The sequence below is a fragment of the Saccostrea cucullata genome, unplaced genomic scaffold, assembly GCF_032062105.1.
Source record: "Saccostrea cucullata isolate Sc308-1 unplaced genomic scaffold, CSIRO_AGI_Scuc_v1 ctg11116, whole genome shotgun sequence".
In the NCBI taxonomy this organism is placed as follows: Eukaryota; Metazoa; Mollusca; class Bivalvia; order Ostreida; family Ostreidae; genus Saccostrea; species Saccostrea cuccullata.
Window position 1 is genome coordinate 1 of NW_026922807.1, and position 20927 is coordinate 20927.

At 34.6% G+C, this 20927-nt stretch overlaps 2 protein-coding genes and 1 pseudogene across 2 annotated transcripts; 2 read left to right on the plus strand and 1 right to left on the minus strand.

Moving 5' to 3' along the window:
* The first annotated feature begins 2141 nt into the window (after positions 1–2141).
* On the plus strand, positions 2142–8197 carry LOC134262530 (transient-receptor-potential-like protein; annotated as a pseudogene).
* A 6369-nt stretch (positions 8198–14566) lies between these two features.
* LOC134262531 (dynein axonemal heavy chain 5-like) lies at positions 14567–17242 on the plus strand. Its single transcript, XM_062744931.1, has 6 exons — positions 14567–14779; positions 15056–15321; positions 15581–15667; positions 15894–16001; positions 16213–16299; positions 17047–17242. Exons 1-6 carry the CDS (start codon positions 14575–14577, stop codon positions 17167–17169), a joined length of 876 nt encoding a protein of 291 aa, XP_062600915.1. The 5' UTR covers positions 14567–14574; the 3' UTR covers positions 17170–17242.
* A 1521-nt stretch (positions 17243–18763) lies between these two features.
* LOC134262532 (uncharacterized) lies at positions 18764–20926 on the minus strand. Its single transcript, XM_062744932.1, has 5 exons — positions 20830–20926; positions 20061–20423; positions 19797–19933; positions 19392–19545; positions 18764–19254 (listed from the first exon to the last, which is right to left on the minus strand). The coding sequence occupies exons 1-5, from the start codon at positions 20924–20926 to the stop codon at positions 19229–19231; spliced, it is 777 nt and encodes a 258-aa protein (XP_062600916.1). The 3' UTR covers positions 18764–19228.
* Between the last annotated feature and the right edge of the window lies 1 nt (position 20927).

Below are 20927 nucleotides of genomic sequence, written 5' to 3' on the forward strand. Positions count from 1 at the left end.
TTGTCGTTTAAAATTTTCATTTAAAGATGTCATTCCCAAATCGCTTAGAATCTCTTCTACGACAGTTTTCTCTCCCGCCATTTTTAGTGCTTGCGGAACGCAGAAAATACGTTGTGCTCATATAAAGGCCGAGGATACCCGTGTCGCATAACGTAATAGTGAATCGACATAATGTAAATCCACAGTATGGCATGAGCTTTTCACATCAGTTAATAAAAACTAAGATCTCATGAAAAGTAAACAAAACAAATGCAAGTTGAAAATATAATTGTAGTATGTGTAAATGTCATATAGAGTTGACATAATGTAAAGGAAAGTTAACACAATGCAATAGTAGTGTGGGTTAATGTCATAAAGAGTTGACATAATGTAATGGAAGGTTGACACAATGCAATAGTAGTGTGGTTTAATGTCATAAAGAGTTGACATAATATAATGGAAGGTTCATATAATGCAATAGTAGTGTGGGTTAATGTCATAAGGAGTTGACATAATATAATGGAAGGTTCACATAATGCAATAGTAGTGTGGGTTAATGTCATAAAGAGTTGACATAATGTAATGGAAGGTTGACACAATGCTATAGTAGTGTTCTGCTATAAGGCAGTGACGGCGTTCCATAGTTTTGGTCTGATTTCAATATAACTTGGCATACAAGTAGACTATACTAAGATACATAGAATAGTGCATCGGTTTTTGATTTCGGTAACGGTTTTCCATGGTTTCTAAAAATAGTTTTTCTGTAAATTTCCTATAAAACGCTACGCCTTCTACAGTTTTGGTCTGATTTCAATATAACTTGGCACACAAGTAACTACACAAAGATACATAGAGTAGTGCATCGGTTTTTAATTTCGATGAACGGTGTTGCCATGGTTACTAAAAATAAATTCTCTGTGAAATTTCTTTAAAATGCTAATCCTTCTACAGTTTTGGTCTGATTTCAATATAACTTGGCACACAAGTAGACTACACTAAGAACATAGAATATGCATCGGTTTTTGTTTTCGGGAACGGTGTTACCATGGTTTCTAAAAATAGATTTTCTGTGAAATTCCTATAAAACACTACGCCTTCTACAGTTTTGGTCTGATTTCAATATAACTTGGCACACAAGTAGCTACACAAAGATACATAGAATAGTGCATTGGTTTTTAATTTCGATGAACGGGGGCCATGGTTACTAAAAATAGAATTTTGTGAAATTTCTTTAAAATGCTAATCCTTCTACAGTTTTGGTCTGATTTCAATATAATTGGCACACAAGTAACTACACTAAGATACATAAATTTTCCATCGGTTTTTGATTGCGATGAACGGTTTCCCATGGTTAATAAAAATAGAATTTTCTGTAAAATTCCTTTAAAACTCTACTCCTTCTACAGTTTTAGTTTGATTTCAAAATAAGTTGGCACACAAGTAGACTATACAAAGATACATAAAATAGTGCAATGGTTTTTGATAAGTACAAACCAGTAGAGCTACAGTCTCGACAGAGACTTTGGTTAAGGAGAGTTTTCTAAAATTGTGTCTTGCTCAAATTTCCACTTGTACAGTTTATCTGTTGGTATGTGTTTTTTTTTTTTTTTAGATTTTTATCAATTTAAGATAATATATATATATGTCTTTGATTAAAAAGAATTTCTGATGCATAATACAGAAAGTACTTTCATAGTTTTTGATGGACAGATAGACCTGTAGATGATAAAAAATATAAAATGAGACAAACATATCTCAGCTCTGTATAAATGTATTCTTTTAACCAAGAGGCCAATGAATAAGAGTATAAAATGGGTTATTAAATTACTCCATGGTCCTAAGCTTTATTGTAATATGTTTTGTTGGGTAATTATAGTGACAAATAATAAATGGGAGTGCTTGAGTGTTGGCGAGTAGATATAGATCTATTTATGATTTATTTATCAATTACTTTATTCAAGTATTTTGTTGATCCCAGATCATTCTGTTTCTCTTATGTAAGGTCCTCTGGCCTCTTGTAAAATACTTGGATTTGCTTTACTGAATTTGGGCAAAAACTGGGAAATCAAATTAGATGTTTTAATTATCATGATGACAATTTCAGTTCTGGAAATCCTTTCAGTTTGTATCCTTCTACTTTCAGTTTGTATCCTTCTATTTAGTTTGTATCCCATCCCCACTGCCAGCAGTTATTGACGTCCATTTGGTACGAGGGTCTCCCGGGTAGAAAGAGGAATGGCCTGACCAAGTTCTTGCTATGTATGGGGCTTATCCTGATCGGTCCTTCATGGCTGTATTTACCTGATTTCCCACGGAGCAAGATAGGACAACTCCTGCGGAGTCCGTTTTTGAAGTTTCTGTATCACAGTGCCTCGTTTGGGGTGTTTCTGATTCTCCTGGTGCTCTGTTCTACAGACATCAGCAGTCCCAGTGACCGAGGAAACATCCGGGGGGGCCACCCTGGAACTCGAGTGGCTCTATTTTATGGGTGATGGGTCAGTGCAAATTCTTTTCCCAAATTTTTTATTAAATTGTATTTTAAAAATGTAACAAAGTTTTGTTTTATGAAAGGTTGATTGTATTTTTAGGGTTTGTTTTGGGGTGAGTGTAAACATTTGGGAGGAAAGGCTGAAGGCGTACACCAGACAGTGGTGGAACTGGCTAGATTTCCTGATGCTCTCGCTCTATATCGCTACGTTTTCTCTCCGACTTGTGGCGTACGTACAGATAGAAACGGTAAATCGGAGACAGGGACATTTCCCCGGGAAAGGCTGGCCCATCATTGATCCTACCCTTCTAGCTGAGGGGCTGTTCGCAGTGGCCAATGTTTTTAGCTTCTCTCGTATCATATTCTTGGCTCAGGCTAATCAACATCTAGGACCCCTTCAGATCTCTTTGGGATGCATGTTGATTGACATTGGGAAATTTCTCTTCATTTTCTTCCTGGTGCTGACATCCTTTTCGTGTGGAATGACCCAGCTCTACTGGTATTACTATAACAGTCGTGTTCCAGAGGACCCAGTGGCATTTGTATCGTGAGTTTTATGTTCTTATTTCTTAAGTTCTCTGTATCAGAATTGTATTTCTGCCTTTTTAGGGTGCAAAACACAGTTTTATGTATGATGTTATCAGCACGTTACTCTGTGGAGGGACAAGCAAAACTGACCACTATAAAAAAATAAAATGGAGGCTTGTTACATAGACTTCTGCATATCAATGGAAAGATAAAATTGTGAATTTTGTAAATATCCAACTATAATACATTCATCAATTACTACTAGGGGGTATTTGACACCTGAAATATGGGGGATATTGGGTTGTTTATGCATCCATTTTCAGTGCATCTATGCATTTTTAACCCCCCTGCTCAACAAAAACAGAAAAAATCAGACATAATAAGTTGTATGCATTTCACAGAACAAGTCCTAAGGTTTTCTTTTAGTGTGCTTTCAGGGTACATTTTCCACCTCATGAAAGAGCTACATTACCTGCTAATTGACTCATGCAAATGCACATGTGAAAACCGGATGTTTTGGGAGTTATCTCCCCCTATTAAAAGTCTCATAATTTTTTTTTTTAAAATTAATGCACATTTTTTTCTTTAAATATTAAGGTAAGATTCTACTTTATGTGAATAAAAACAAAAAATGATGCAGTTTTCATCTAGACTCCTATAAATAGCAGAAAATCCCTACCCAGCATGCTTCTCTCTGGGAAAAACCCCTTGGATTTTATGAAACTGTGTTTAGCTACCTTAGCTCTAATGGTCAGAGACCAGAAGAGCTTATGCGATAGTAATGCGTCCGGCGTCCGTCCGTCTGTCTGTCTGTCTGTCTGTCTGTAAACAATTTTTCAAAACGCTACTCCTACAATTTTAGTCTGATTTCAATATTACTTGGCACACAAGTAGACTACACTAAGATACATAAAATAATGCATCGGATTTTGATTTCGATGAACGGTGTTGCCATGGTTACTAAAAATAGAATGTTCTGTGAAATTCCTTTTAAAATCCTACTCCTTCTACAGTTTTGGTCTGATTTCAATATAACTTGGCACACAAGTAGACTACACTAAGATACATAGATTCTGTGCATTGGTTTTTGATTTCGATGAACGGTGTTGCCATGGTTACTAAAAATAGAATTTTCTGTGAAATTCCTTTAAAATGCTACTCCTTCTACAGTTTTGGTCTGATTTCAATATAACTTAGCACACAAGCAGACTACACTAAGATACATAGAATAGTGCATTGGTTTTTGATTTCGATGACCGGTGTTGCCATGGTTACTAAAAATAGAATTTTCTGTGAAATTCCGTAAAACGCTACTCCTTCTACAGTTTTGGTCTGATTTCAATATAACTTGGACACAAGTAGACTACACTTAGATACATAGACTAGTGCATCGGTTTTTGATAAGTACAAACCAGTAGAGCTACAGTCTTGACAGAGACTTCTGGTTTAAAAATTTTAGCTGGGTAATTTTCTGTTTATACTTCCAGGCTGGGGGAGAGCTATGCGACATTATACTGGTCATTGTTTGGGATCACAACAAAGCATGACCTCAGAATCCAGAATGGTCAAAACTTTACGGTGATGCTGGGCCGCTTGATGTTCATGTTATATCATTGTATGGCTATTATTGTACTCATTAACATGCTGATTGCCATGATGTCCAACTCTTTCCAAAATATTGAGGTAAATACAAACATGAAATTTAGTCCTCAAACTTAACAGAAGAGCTTTGCCCAAATCAGAGGCTCTTTACTTGCAGATATATTCTAAATAGAAATTCTATTTTTAGCTCTTCTGAGCCAAAGGCTCAAAGAGCTAATACTATTGCAGTTTGTGCGGTCTGCGTCGTGCGGTCTGCGTTAACTTTTTAGAATATGGGCCATAACTCAAGAACCCCTTGGCCAATCATTGTCAAATTTGTCACAGGGTATCCTTGGCCCAAGGGCTACCATTTATACTAAAACTCAGGGTGGGACCCTAAAACAAGGGGAGATAATCAGGAAAATGAAACCAAAAGTACTGGTTGCTAAAAAATCTTCTTCTCCAGAACCACAAGGTGCACCAACTTACATACAAGGGTCGGGATATGTTGAAGATTAAAAATTGTTCAAGGCATGACCCTGGGGCAAAGGGCGTGGTCTCAAGGTCACTTCAAAGTTGACAAAAATTTAATAAACTTAATAAAAATGTTGATATTTTGCTTACTATAAAGACTAGGATCATCAAATCTTGTAAGTTGATGCATCTCAGGACTTCACATCATGTTAATACAAAAGTAGGTCACGGTGACCTACTTTTTAAATTTTACGGGCTTTTGTTTTCAAATTGATTTTGAGGCATATTTTGGACACTTTAAGGCCTATGAGTCATAAAAGTTTGTCAGTTGGTGCATCTTGGGTCGACAAACAACATCAACTTAAAAGTAGGTCATCATGACCTACTTTTTGAATTTTATGGCTAATCTTTTCTAAAACATTAGTCCCATTATTTCAGACACAGAGAGGTTTAAGATCACCAAATTTTATTAGTTGATGCATCTTGGGGCCTTAAGACATATTTATTAAAAAGTAGGTCACTGTGACCTACTTTTTGAACTTTGCAGGCATTTGTTTTCAAATTGTTTAAAAGGCATATTTTGAATACTATAAAGACCTATGATCATCAAATTTTGTCAGTTGATGCATCTTTGGTCTTTGGTAGACCAAAAAGTAGGTCACTGTGACCTACTTTTGACATTTTATGGCTATATTTAATTATCATCGGTACTTATTGGCTTAAAATCATCAAACTTTCTGAGTGAGATTCATCTTGGGTTTTCAGAGAATGTTTAGCACAAAAGTAGGTCACGGTGACCTACTTTTGACATTTTATGGTTATATTTAGGTATCTCGGGTACTTATTGGTTTAGAATCATCAAACTTTGTTCTGTGAACATTTTTGGGTTCTTTGAGAATGATCATTGGAAAATAGGTCACGGTGACCTACTTGTGACATTTATGGCTATATTTTAAGTATTCTAGGGTACGTACTGGCTTAGAATTGTCAGACTTTTGTCAGTTGATGCACCTTGGGTTTTTGGAAGTGTGACCAATTAGTAGGTCACTGTGACCCACTTTTGAATATCTCAAGTACTAATTGGCTTAGAATCATCAATCTTCGTCAATTAATGCATCTTGTGTTCTCAGAAAATTTCAATCAAAAAGTAGGTCACCATGACCTACTTATAGTATTTTATAGTTACATTTAAATATCTTCAGCCCTAACTTTCTAAGAAGCATCAAACTTTGTTTCTTGCATCTTGGGTCTTAGGATAGATTGTATAATTTATCAGAAGAGCGATTCAAAGCCCTTGGGCCTCTTGTTTCAGAACCATGCTGATATGGAGTGGAAGTTTTCCCGTTCCAAGCTGTGGATGGGTTATTTTGACGAGGGCTCCACTCTTTCCTCTCCCTAACCTTATCATCAGCCCTAAATCTATCTACTACGCTGTCTGTTTTATCAAGGACCTGCTCAGTCACTGCGTGCAGGACAAACAACATTTCCGTAGACCTAAGCGCCGTACCTCTGTGGGCAGTGTAAAGGTAGGGTAAACAATGTGATTAATGGTTTAGAATATTGGGACCCTCTCTAAGGTATGGTAACCAATGGGATTAACGGTTCAGAATATTGGGGTCCTATCTGAAGAAAGGGTAGCCATTGTGATTAACGGTTCAGAATATTGGGGTCCTTTCTGAAGTAGGGGTAGCCATTGTGATTAACGGTTCAGAATATTGGGGCCCTCTCTGAAGTAGGGGTAGCCATTGTTATTAATGGTTCAGAATATTGGGGCCCTCTCTGAAGTAGGGGTAGCCATAGCTGCAATAATGTAGCCCTCTCCTTTTTTTATGCCCCCCTTCAAAGAAGGGAGGGCATATTGCTTTGCTGCTGTCTGTCGGTCGAATATCAGTAGTATCTATCGGTCCCACTTCATTTCTGTTCATTTTCTTCTCAGCCGTTGCACATACTGAAATGAAATTTGGTATACAGATATATCACATGAATATCTAGGTCAAGTTCTGTTTTGGGTACAAATCGCACCATTTTTGACAGAACATTTTTTAGCCAGAAGCTATCCATCATCAATGCTTGAACAAGCTATAGAGAAAGCCAGAAAGCACAACCGCAACAATCTGCTCACGGAGAATAAAAATAAAACACACGAAAAACGAGTAATTCCACTAGTTACAACATTCAACAGACTTAATCCAGAATTTAGATCAATTATCAATAAATACAAAACGATCTTAGAACAATCCCCAGATACAAAAGAATTGATGGAGAGAGTAATCATAGCATATAAAAGACCTCCAAATTTAAGAAGTATCCTAGTCCATTCAAAGCTAAACTCCAGTCCTGAAAATATCGGAAGCCACCCATGTTATGAGAATTGTAAAATTTGCCCTTTCGTCAATAATACTAATAGCATCTGAATTTCTTCCACTGGTAAAACTTATTACATAAAACAAAATCTTGATTGCAACAGTACTTCCGTCATTTATGCAATCACATGTAAAAAATGTTTTATTCAATACATTGGCCAAACAGGAAACTCCCTAAGAGAAAGGATGTATGGACATTTCGCCGATATGAAAGTCGCCAATCAACATGAATCTGTGCTTCGTCACTTTACGTCACAAACTAATACATCACAATCAGACACATCACAATCACACACTCCAGATGATGTTTCCATCACGCCGCTCGTGAAAATCAAAAACAATATAAACCAATGTCTACGAACGGAGGAAGCCTTTATACATATATTTAAAACTCTACATCCACAAGGATTGAATCAAACATATGGTTAAGGTTAAATATACCAAGAAAAAACAGATGGATAATCCAGAGAAATCGGAAACAAACAAAATGGACTTCCAGTGTACTACATGCAACCGTAAATTCAAACAAGCCAGCAATCTTAAGAGGCATAACGAACTCCAACATAACCCAATCATAACCAGATACTACTGTGATATTTGCAAAAAATCGTACTGTCGGAAAGATGTTGTTCAACGCCACATCGCTAAAGAGCACCCAGATACGGAATTTAAAGAAAGTTTAATATTCACCTGCACCAATCTGAGAGAAATAGCCGAAAAACCTAAAGAATGGAAACGCCCGTTTGAAAGCCGACCAAGATCCATGAAAAATCCAATCTTCTAATTTTACCAGCCAACAAACTACACGAACCCACGCAATCAACATCCACAGAAACCGTATGTCAAGATGAACTTCCACTAAGATTACAGAACAGATCGATCACAGTTCACGGAATTTATGGACTATTTAATTAATTAACTTAGAAAATATTCCATGCATTATATTGTAGATCATACATAAGTTTTTATTTGACGATGTCAAAGTGTTAAAGAAGTTATATAATAATGTAAATCTAATCCGCATACTGGACAAATCTTCCGCATTTTCATAGCAACGTCATCCGCATACTGTATAATTCTTCCGCATTTCTAATTGTTAATAGTAACGTCATCCGCATTTTTGACTTCAGCAAAGAATATTTTTGTATAATTGTTCTGATGACGACCGTCTCTGGTCGAAACCGGTCAACCAAATAAATTTACATGTGCATTCTTACGAAGTGTTGGTGATCTGTTTGTTCTAATTAAGTTTACTACTTTTGATCCAGACCCTATTGAATACCATGTGGTATCCACTCGTAAGAATCTTCCGCAATTTTAACCTCAAGGTGTTGGTCTCCAGCTTTAATTTTGTTTTGCATTTTTGACAGAGTTATGCCCCTTGGACTTGGAAAAATTTCAATTATTTGCAGTTTCCGTTCATTTTCTTCGCAGAGGTTGCACATACTGAAATGAAATTTAATATACACATTTATCAGATGACTATCTATGTCAAGTTCTGTTTTGGATACGATCGCACCATTTTTGACAGAGTTATGCCCCTTGGACTCAGAAAAATTCCAATTATTTGCAGTTTCTGTTCATTTTCTTCAAAACCGTTGCACATACTGAAATGAAATTTAGTATACAGATTTATCAGATGAATATCTGGGTCAAGTTCTGTTTTGGGTACGATTGCGCCATTTCTGACAGAGTTATGCCCCTTGGACTTAGAAAAATTCCAATTATTTGCAGTTTTTGTACACTTTCTTCGCAGAGGTTAAACATACTGAAATGAAATTTGATATACAGATTTATCAGATGAATATCTAGGTCACGTTTTGTTTTGGGTACAATAGCACCATTTTTGTCAGAGTTATGCCTTTTTGGATGTGGGAAAAATCCAATTTGGGGGGGAGGGGGGCATAAGTGTTTTACAAACATCTCTTGTTTTTTTTGGGAGAGGGCTACAACTCCTTAGGATCTCCGTAATGGTGCAGAGCGGGAGGGATTCGCTCCCGCACGGATTTCGGCTTAAATTGTTAGTAAACAGCTATTTTATTTATGTCTTACCTGGACTTCCAAAATATAGTTATCCCAGACATAAATCGATCCAAAAATATACAGAACAATCCATATATCAGTATTTTTCGTGTATGTCAACATCACAACTTAAATTTATCCGCCATGTTTACTGACCTTGACAGATTTTATTTCGGGACAGCCAATGAGATTAAGGATCTATAGGGAGCGGATTTCTGTGGAATTGCCTTATTTTAAGCTTAAATATCGGTGTTTACAAAAAAATGAAACATGGAATGATTTTATTTATCGATGTTTAGTTTTACTATTCATCACAATTATTTGCTTTATTGATTTATTCTAAATTTCAAGCGCAAGTCCTAGTACGTCACGCGTGAACTGTCATGGCTGCTGAATAAATGCACAGATTTATTTTACATGGTTTTCACGTTGAACGAGCTTTGATGTCGACAGTGAATAAAAATTTCGTCTTATTAGAAGTAAGTTGATTGTGAAAACAATTTATTCTGCCTGCAGTCGCCAGTATTTACAAAATATTTTTGCACCATTACGGAGATGCTGTGGAATTGTAGCCCTCTCCAGAAAATAACAGATAAAAAAAATCGGAAGAGGGCTACATTATTGCAGCTAGGGTAGCCATTGTGATTAACGGTTCAGAATATTGGGGTCCTATCTGAAGTAGGGGTAGCCATTGTGATTAACGGTTCAGATATTGGGTCCTCTTTGAAGTAGGGGTAGCCATTGTGATTAACGGTTCAGAATATTGGGTCCTCTTTGAAGTAGGGGTAGCCATTGTGATTAGCGGTTCAGAATATTGGGGCCCTCTTTGAAGTAGGGGTAGCCATTGTGATTAACGGTTCAGAATATTGGGGTCCTATCTGAAGTAGGGGTATAGCCATTGTGATTAACGGTTCAGAATATTGGGGCCCTCTTCCAGGTACATTTGAGCTGAGTGTAATCAATCTGTCATTTAAAGTGAGATTTTTTTTAGAAAATGATTAATCAACATAAAGCTTGTGCAAGTCTACAAATATTGACAGTATTTTAACTCATTTAGTAGAGTAAATATTCATTTGTTTGAAAAGAACTATATGCAGTATATTGCATATATTTGCCCCCACAAAAGTCAAATTTTGAAAACTTCCTGAAATGTGCTGAATTCAATAAATTGTATGAGAAATATAAATTAACAGAAAATATTATAGTGTCAAAGCAGTGTATTCACAATTTTTGTTTTTATGACGTCACAAACTAGTCCGATTTTATATCCTTTCTCAGAAAGAGGTGAAAATGGACAAAAATTCAACAATTTTAGCTTTAAAATTTATAGAGCGCAAGTTTGTTCAGGAACAATATTGACATATTTCATTGATATTATCATTCTACACATTATATCAAAATATTGATCCTGAACACACATGCGCTTGGTGACTTTTACTCAAAATATCGACGAAATATGTACAATTTTCTGTAAAAATTTATTAAAAACTGAAATTTACGTCATGTTTGTGACGGCATGACGTACATATGGTGTCATTACTTATGAAAATATTCAGTGCTTTGAAGTCAGCATATAGCCCCCTGTTTAATATCATAATTAAATATTTCTCCATCAAAGTCTGATTTGGGGGGCAAATATTGGTTATTACCGAATAAAGTTCTTTTGTTTTATTTTTTCCTCCCTCCCTCATGGGTTTTGAAGTTTATAGGTGATGTTAAACAAAAAATTAATTTACGCCAGCCTTAATGGTGATAACTTCGATTATATTTTTAGCTCTTCTGAGCCAAAGGCTCAAAGAGCTAATGCTATGGCCATTTGTGCGGTGTGCGGTGTGCGTTAACTTTTTAGAATATGGGCCATCTCAAGAACCCCTTGGCCAATCGGTGTCAAATTTGTCACAGGGTATCCTTGGCCCAAGGGCTACCATTTATACTACAACTAGGGGGGGGACCCTAAAACAAGGGGAGATAATCAGGAAAATGAAACCAAAAGTACTGGTTGCTAAAAAATCTTCTTCTTCAGAACCACCGGGCAGATTTTCACCAAACTTATATACAAGGGTCAGGACATGTTGAAGATTAAAAATTGTTCAAGGCATGACCCTGGGGCAAAGGGCAGTGGTCTCAAGGTCACTTCAAAGTTGACCTAATTTTACAATTAATAAAAATGTTTATATTTTGCTAACTATAAGGACTAGGATCATCAAATCTTGTAAGTTGATGCATCTTAGGACTTCACATCATGTTAACTCAAAAGTAGGTCACGGTGACCTACTTTTTTAATTTTGAGGGCATTTGTTTTAATATTAATTTTAAGGCATATTTTGAACACTTTAAGGCCTATGATCATCAAACTTTGTCAGTTGATTGATCTTGGGTCCTTGAACAACGTCAACTTAAAAATAGGTCACTGTGACCTCTTTTTGAACTTTATGACCTATCCTTTTTAAAACATTTAATCCCATTATTTCAGACACTAAGAGGGTTAGAATCATCAAATCTTGTAAGTTGCTGCATCTTGGGACCTTAAAACATATTTATGAAAAAGTAGGTGACCTACTTTTTGAATTTAGCAGGCATTTGTTTTCAAATTGTTTAAATGGCATATTTTGATTACCTTCAGACCTACGATCGTCAAACTTGGTCAGCAGATGCATCTTGGGACTTTGAAAAATGTAGGTCACGATGACCCACTTTCAACATTTTATGTCTATATTTAAGTATCTTAGGTATTTATTGGCTTAGAATCATCAAACTTTGTGAGTTGATGCATCTTGGGTTTTCGAAGATCTGACAATCAAAAGGTCATAGACGGTGACCTGACTTTCGACATTTTATGGCTATATTTATGTATCTCTGGTACTTATGGTTTTAGAATCATCAAACTTTGTCAGTTGATGCATCTTGGGTTTTCAGAGAATGACGACCAAAAATTAGGTCACGGTGACCTACTTTCGACATTTTATGGCTATATTTAAGTATCTCCGGTACTTATTGGCTTAGAATCATCAAACTTAGTGAGTTGATGCATCTTGGGTTTTTGAAGAGACGACCAAAAAAGTAGGTCATGGTGACCTACTTTTGACATTTTATGGCTATATTTATGTATCTCTGTTACTTAGAGGTTTAGAATCATCAAAGTGTGTTAGTTGATGCCTCTTGGGTTTTCAGAGAAGGTCGACCAAAAAATAGGTCATGGTGACCTACTTTTGAATATCTAGGTATTTAGTGGCTTAGAATTATCAAACTTGGTCAGCAGATGCATCTTGGGACTCTGAAAAATGTTGACTAAAATGTAGGTCACGATGACCTTACTTTTGACATTTTATGGCTATATTTAAGTATCTTAGGTAGTTATTGGCTTAGAATAATCAAACTTTTTCAGTTGATGCATTTTTTGGTTTTCCAAGAATGTAGACCAAAAAGGAAGTCAAGGTGACCTACTTTTGAATATCTCAAATACTTAATTGCTTAGAATATTCAATCTTAGTTTGTCTATTAATGCATCTTGAGTCCTCAGAAAACTTTAATCTCAAAGTAGGTCACAGTGACCTACTCATGGTTTTTTATAGCTTTATTAAAATATCTTCAGTCCTATTGGCTAAGAATTATCAAACTTTGTCAGTTGATGCTTTTTGGGTCTTATGATACTTAGAGTTGGAGGCTTCTAACAGAAGTAATGGATTGTACAATTTATCAGAAGGGAATTCAAGGCCCTTGGGCCTCTTGTTTTTTTCTAAATATTTTTGCCTTTGGGAAAGAAACAGGTTTTCTAAAACCAATTATCATTTTACACACCTTTTCAATGTTTGTTCAATTATACACAATTTGTTTTGTTTTTTTTTATCCAAATCAAAACATGCTCATATATCAATGTTCATTTCACCTGCTGTTTTATATTAATTAACATTACAGGAAGAATGGGAGAAAATGACACCAGGGATTAATATGACATAAACATTTACTTCATATAACAATTCTGTTAGACATCTTTTTTTTTAAACTTTTGATGGAGTCATCTTTTCTAAGGAAATTGATAAACACCTTAGGGTAAGAAATTACATAACAGAGTTCATTACAAGTTCATGCGAGCTTACATAAAATTAATAAGTCATTTTTATATGGCTCGCTCTAAATGAAGAGATGTAAGGTAGCTTGTTGTTTTGTTGTCGTAAGGGCAACTGAGACAGTTTGACATTAAAAAGAAATGTTTTCACGAGAAGAGTGTCCTAAGGACAAATTTCTTTATGTTCTTTAAAGATCACAAGAAAATGAGAAAAAATATTATGTTAGGCTTCATCTCTTTAATATTTTTTTTTTTTTTGGTTTGTGTAATTTTTCATTTGATTTTCTGTACATTGACAGTGTAGTGTATAAGTCATTATAATATATTATGTTAGCCTTCATCTCTTCAATTATCATTCTTATGTTTTGTTTATGTAATTTATCATTTGATTTTTCTCTATATTGACAGTGTAGTGTATAAGTCTTTATAATATAAATAGAAGACAGATCATTGGCTAGTATTTATAATAAATACAGCCATAGCTAGTTATATCTGACAAGATCCAAAGCATCATTTGATCACTTCATTTGACATTTATTTGATAGATACCATTTTGGCCTTGGACATATAAAAAACGAAGAACAACTGGTAGTATAAAAAAAATAATGAGCAAGGTTTTGTATGTACTGCTAGAGTACAACTTCTGTTCCCAAATGTGCAATTGTTATTATACCCCCGCTCCGAAGGAGAGGGGGGTTATACTGTTTTACCCTGTGTGTGTCTGTCTGTCTGTCTGTGTGTTTGTCCGTAACAAATTTTCGTCGCAGTTTTCTCAGCAACTACAAATGTACTCATTGCATATATTTTTCGTCGCAGTTTTCTCAGCAACTACTCATCGCAGATGCTTTCAATTTTAACACACTCTTTCCTAAGGCATGCCATATGGTGGGATACATTTTTGTTCAAAATCGATGTCAACTTCCTGTTTGTCTGTAAAAGCATAGAAAAGATTTTTTTTCTGCACTTTATGCAATAGATTTAAAATTTCAGAATTGAAAATTATTGATGGAAGTCAGTTGATGAGAGCTAAACTTGTGGGTTGAACCGTCTTTTATATTCTTATTTAACAGAACATGAAGATCTTTAAACACATTCTGGATGACGTGTTTGCTGGCCTGCCTGATCCCCCAGCAGTTCACCAGATCCCGTCAGCCAGAACACGGGGCTTTGATGTGGAACTGATCCTCAAACAGAAAAGTGTGGAGAAAGGCCTTGTAGCCCATGAACCCTGGATAGAACGCTGTAAACAGCTGTACAACATCTCCAAGGTCCATCATGGTAAGGAATAGAGACAGCAGACATGCTAAAACATTGTTGCCAGAGTTTCAAGTTCAAGTGCTTCTCTTCTTTTGTTATAAATACCAGTAGAGCTACAGTGTTGTCAGAGACTTCTTGTTTGTAACTCATATTGCTTGCAGAGAAGATCTAATGAAACAATACATCAACAAAGTTTAAGTTCATATAATTATTGATATTCATAGTTGCCAACAAAAATTATTGATATTCACTGACAGTAAAAACATTGTTAACCATTATGACCCCTGTATTCTGTAGGTGTGATAGTGGCCGGACCCCCGGGCAGTGGTAAAAGCAGCTGTATTCAGACTCTGGTGGACGCCCTCAGTCTCTCTAACCAGGCGGGGACCTCCAGGCAGTCCCAGGGCAGCAGGACCACAGGCAACATACAGGAAAACCAGCACAAACTGATCAAGATCAACCCCATGGTGGTGGACGACTGTCAGCTCATGTTTGGATACCCCAATGTTAACAACGACTGGGTGGACGGAATCTTCACCTCCGCCTGTAGAAAAGCCAACAGGGTAAAGATAAAAATAAAGTGGAGAATTCTGAAATATATAAACTATAAAAAGTGGAAAATTCTAAAAAATAAAATATAGAAAGTGGAAAAATATGAAAAGTGGAGAATTCTGAAAAATATAAAAGTGGAGAATTCTGAAAAATATAATATAAAAAGTGGAGAATTCTGAAAAATAAAATATAAAAAGTGGAGAAGTTTGATATTATTAGACTGCATAAGGTACCATATTTCTTTACTTGTTTTGTTTTGTCTGTCAATAGAACCAAAGCACAACTTGGCTCTGTTTGGATGGTCCCTTAAACCCAGGCTGGGCCGACAACTTCAACCCCATTCTGAATGGAGACAAGGTAATTGTAGACAGATTTCATCAATTGTGATGTTTCATATCATGTACTATTTAAAAAAAGAATTTTTTTTCAAACATACAGACCCAAACATTATGAAACGCTGCCTTGTAAATTGTCTTCCAACCTTTAAAATGTTTTAATTGAAGTTGTAGGTACTTTTTATTTTTTTCCTGAAAACTCTCTTCAAAATTTCACTACTTAATATAAATTTTGCTTTATTTTTTAGGTCCTGCATCTGAAGAATGGAGACAAGATGTTCTTGTCAGATAACATCATTGTGATTTTTGAGACAGATGACCTGAGTAGTGCCTCTCCAGCTTCTGTCTCACGATCTGTACGTATTATATACTATAGATTTTATTAATGTTAAACAACTTACCAGAGACCTGTTCAACAGAGCAAACGTTTGAGAGCGCCCATAAAAATTCCTTATACCTCCAACAGAAATGTTCTTGAGGGCTTGCTGTGTTGAACAGGCCTCAGTTGTCATCCTTAAAATATTCAAACTCCAGAATGGTTAATAAATATGTATTGAATCTTTGCAGGGTATTGTGTACATTGACAAAGATATCTTGGGATGGAAACCAATTGCAGATGCTTGGCTGGAAAGTAGGACTCCTCAAGAAATTCATGTAAGTTTCTCAAAATTTTTATAATTTGTATTTTTTTTCATATCACAGTTTCTGATATTTAGAAATTAAAACTATATTCCTGAAGCATAGACCTTACTAAGCTTTGTATTTATACTTTGCTAACAGTTTTTATTTCAATCTGAGAAATGATTCTTATGTATAATTTTCATTCTTGTATTCCTTTAACTGTTTAATAAATAGTATAAAGATTTACATTATAAAAAGAAAACCCTTGATCTCTCTCTCAGTTAACAAAATTGTTAGATCCTCTCCTATGTTTCACATGTAACATGTACATGTTTCTAATTCCACATTGTGTTTTTTCAATGGCTCTTTAGGAGCAGGTAAGAATATGTGTGTTTGTCACTGACTGTATTTTGTGTTTTTTAGTGTCACATTGTGATTAAAGTGGAGGCCACTCAAACATAATGATTTGGTTCCTCTCATGGTATTTTAAATTTCCCAGTGGGAACATTATGGTTGCTAAGTATCTACACATGTATTATAATTTGTATCTTAACTGCAGACTGCATTGACCCAGTGTCCAAAAAAAATGTGAATATTAATCTTTTTACTGCCATATATGTAAAGTTTTTAACATTTTTCTCGTAAAGAGAGGAACCAAAAATTGTTGGCCTGTTTTATTTTTAATTGATTACAATAACACTGTAGGTGTATAGATTGATTAAATACTAATTCACATTTGAAAAAAGAAAGTGTAATTGATTGATAAATGTTTTGCTTCAGAATGTTCCACATCACAAATTTACCAGGGTAAGAGCAATTGGCATTATGATGTCATATCTATATAAAGACCAGGGTATCCTCTCTCTATATATAGCTATCAATATCTGTAACTCCCTTGGTTGAAGGACTTTTCCTACCATAAAGATATTCTTATCCATGGGATAGGTCTTTGTTGAGCCCCTATAATTATGAATTCCTTAGAATTAATCACTGTGACAATTTTTTCTCAAGTTATTTTTAATTTTTTTTTAAATAACATTTTAGATTTATTTCATACCATATTCAATTCATTTTTTTTTTCTTTTTTCAGTTTTTGAATATTTACATTTTGAAAAGTAATTCAATATAAATTCTCTTTGAAATTTAATATGTTCTTAATATTTTTTTTTTCTTTAAATTTTTGCATTTAATGCTTTTTTTCTTTTTTCTAAAAGAAATTTCTTGATCATTAAATCTTGAATGTTGATATATATATTAATAATAATTAAACAAGGTATCAAAAATGTAAAACCTTAAGCATATCATTTGCTAGAAAATAAAATTAACAGCATTTAATAAATGTCACATTCAACCAAAATCAGCTAGAAAACTGCAAACTGAATAACCACAGCAAAAATAACCATGCTACAAGCTACATGTATAGATAATAAGAACATAGGCTACCTCTAATAATCAGGTAAAATTTATTAACAAGGTCAGATATTTATAATCATACTTGTTTTTAGGGGCAGATGGCTTACCAGATATTGGTCACAGTAAGTTGTGATGGTGTAAAATAGAAATTCTGAATCAGACTTCTTTTTTTAGGATATTGAGTGATGTCGCAACCTTGTTTTGTCTATGATGCATTAGTTTAACAATGATTCTTTTAGATCTACCAAATAATTTTGATTGAATAATAAAATTAATTTTTAAATTTTATGAAAGAAGTATGATTAGATGAAGAAAAGGTTAATGCACTCTATTTTCATGCTTAATAGATTCATGATGCAGAGTTGATCCTCATTCATATTTTAAACTGTGATTGTTTTTGTTAGTGAAAATATTATGTGTAGCTATATAGCTAAAAGTGATTGATTATGGTCAGTGAAAATATTATATGTAGCTAAGTAGCTCATAATTAGAAATTTTGAGAAATTTAAGGTCAGTAGAAAAAAATGTGACTCTGAATGTTTTCTCATAGATTCTTGGTGTGTACAGTGACTTTAATGTGTAACTTTTCTGTGGTACCTTTGCATTTCATTCGATCTCCATTATTTTTTCTCACTCTCATCACTTTAATTGACAGTATCAAAAAAAGCCAGAGTCGGGTGACTCTCACGAACCAGAACCAATCAAAACAGTGGAAGGGGTAAAAAAAAAATAAAGGGCTTGCTGTGTGGGGTTTTAGGGGACAGTCTATATATATTTTCTTCACACAACTGTATTGTAATACAGGTTGTGTATACATCTCTACACACAAGTGTAATGTAATGCAGGCAGTGTATACATCTCTACACACAACTGTTATGTAATACAGGTTGTGTATACATCTCTACACACAACTGTAATGTAATGCAGACTGTGTACACAACTGTTATGTAATCAGAATGATTGTAAATCTACATACAACTGAAATGTAATGCAGATGATCATACATCTTAACACACCAGAAGAATCCATGTTTTCAGTAAATGAAATTAATTGTTTTGTTAAAAACAAAACACACACACACACAAATCTTCGAGACTTTTTTGATTTAGGAACAAATAAATATAGTATATACTAGAGACATAAAAGCTGTTTTTTTTTATTCACAATTAGTAATTGATGCATTTATATAAAATACCAACATTGACATATCATATTTGTTTTATGTTTGTAAATGAAAACCCCGCCATACTGTGTTGATTTGCATTGTTAGATATTGTTATTTGTTTAAATAATGTGCCATGCAATGTTGTTCATGTACTGATAGCTGACTATCAGCAACAATTTTGTTTTTATTTCTTTGGTGTTCATTGTAGCAATTTTCAGTTCAGTCTTCGGTGACAAGAATTTGATATTTTTACTTATTTTTTTTCTACTTATGTTCATGTACATCTGTTAGGCAACAAATATATGTTGCTGTTTTTTTTAACTGAATAAAATTATTAAAACATCACAAAATGAAGTCTGTTTTCCAAGAAAGGATGGGTTTAAATCAGTTTATGTCACCTGCCTCGCTACCTGCCAAATTAACAAGGAATATTGTTAAATAAGAAATGTTACGATATTTAGATTTGTCAAATTTGTAATTTGTTTAAACTTAATGTTACAGACAAGGCACTTTATTAACATTTAAAGTTTTATATGTGATTCCATACCGTATTTCCCTTGATTTGGGATAAAATTACGCAGGATTTGTTTATAATTTTCTCTATTCAGCCATGTTGCTTTGAAATTTTTGGACTTGACGTTAGAAATGCCATCGATGAAGCGATCCCCGTCGTTTGTTTCATCTAGCCAGAGATGACACATCTACAGTAATAAGTCGTATCAATAAATAACAAGCTGTACATGTACTTTCAAATGGAATAATATGCGGGGTTTTTTTAACTGCATTGATACCTTTTAAAATAATTGATGTCAATATTGACATTATCAGAAATAAATTTTGGACAATGTCCCGAATTTAAGAAAAGTGTATTTCCAAAGAATCCGATAAGATTGGTTGGGAATGCTTTGCAATCCTTAAGATGCTATATAAAAGTTGTATTTTGTTTAAATACCTGAAAACCAACTGGACTTTGGTCGGTAATATCGATAAAGTCCAGATCGTTATCCACCCACACCTCGATCCGCCCTCGGTCTATCAAGAAAACTCTACTCACCATGTGTAGCGAAAAAGAATCGAATCCAGTATCATCTAATGTCAAAGAACGCATTGATAATTTATGTGTTAATAAGAAAATAAGTAGAGCTGAATCTTATAAATTACAATTAATTCTCAAAATGAATTGTAAAGGGCTAAAGTTAAAGTAAAAAAAACTTACCAAAGAGAAGTGTTGCGACTTTCCGATTCTGCAGCTTGTGTTTGTGGAGATCAAGTTGTGTTATTTTCTTGCCGTGGAAAGTAACTTTAATGGTCTTTGTTTTATGCTTCCTCTTACGCGAGACTACAAATTGAAAGGTGGACGACGGACGATCACAAACAGTGGTTACCGGAATCATCTGTACGGAATCTGGCTTGTTGGGGCCTGATGGTTGGAAATCCCAAAGACACTCCGTGAAGACACGCCTAGGGGGGTCTCTATGCAGCCAACTCTTGAACGATCGGAATTTTGACAGAATTACGTATCCAGGGCCACACGGGCATTTTGAGGTTTGAAAGCTGGGTACTGGGGTCACATATTCACCTGTTAAAAATTATGAAATGATAAACTTAGTGTTCAAGCATGCTTCTATCTAATGTAGTATATCTAACAAAGTTTATCATAGTTATATAACTATAGTCATATAATTAACTATAGTAAATACTTTAATTTACTTTGAAAATTTACGCTAGAATTTTTTTTGTTTTGCAGATGAGCTCTATTTTTTAGATGACACAATATTTTATTTTAATCTTTCTAATTAACATTCTAATATACAATTAAACTTCTTTTCATAGAAAAAAAGTGCTTGTATGAATTTAAACAAATGAATACCACGAATTTCATAGGAAAATTACTTTGATACTAAATTGAAACTGCTTTACTTCAGTGAAAGCTTTTCTTCTATAGTTAACAATAGTACCTTTTGTTAGAGAATTGAAATAGATACCTGTGAATTTTTTAAGAACCTCTTCACCAATTAATCTCCAAGACAACCTCACATCCGCCAACTGAAGTTTATCAAAAACTTTCTTTTTCATGCGCATT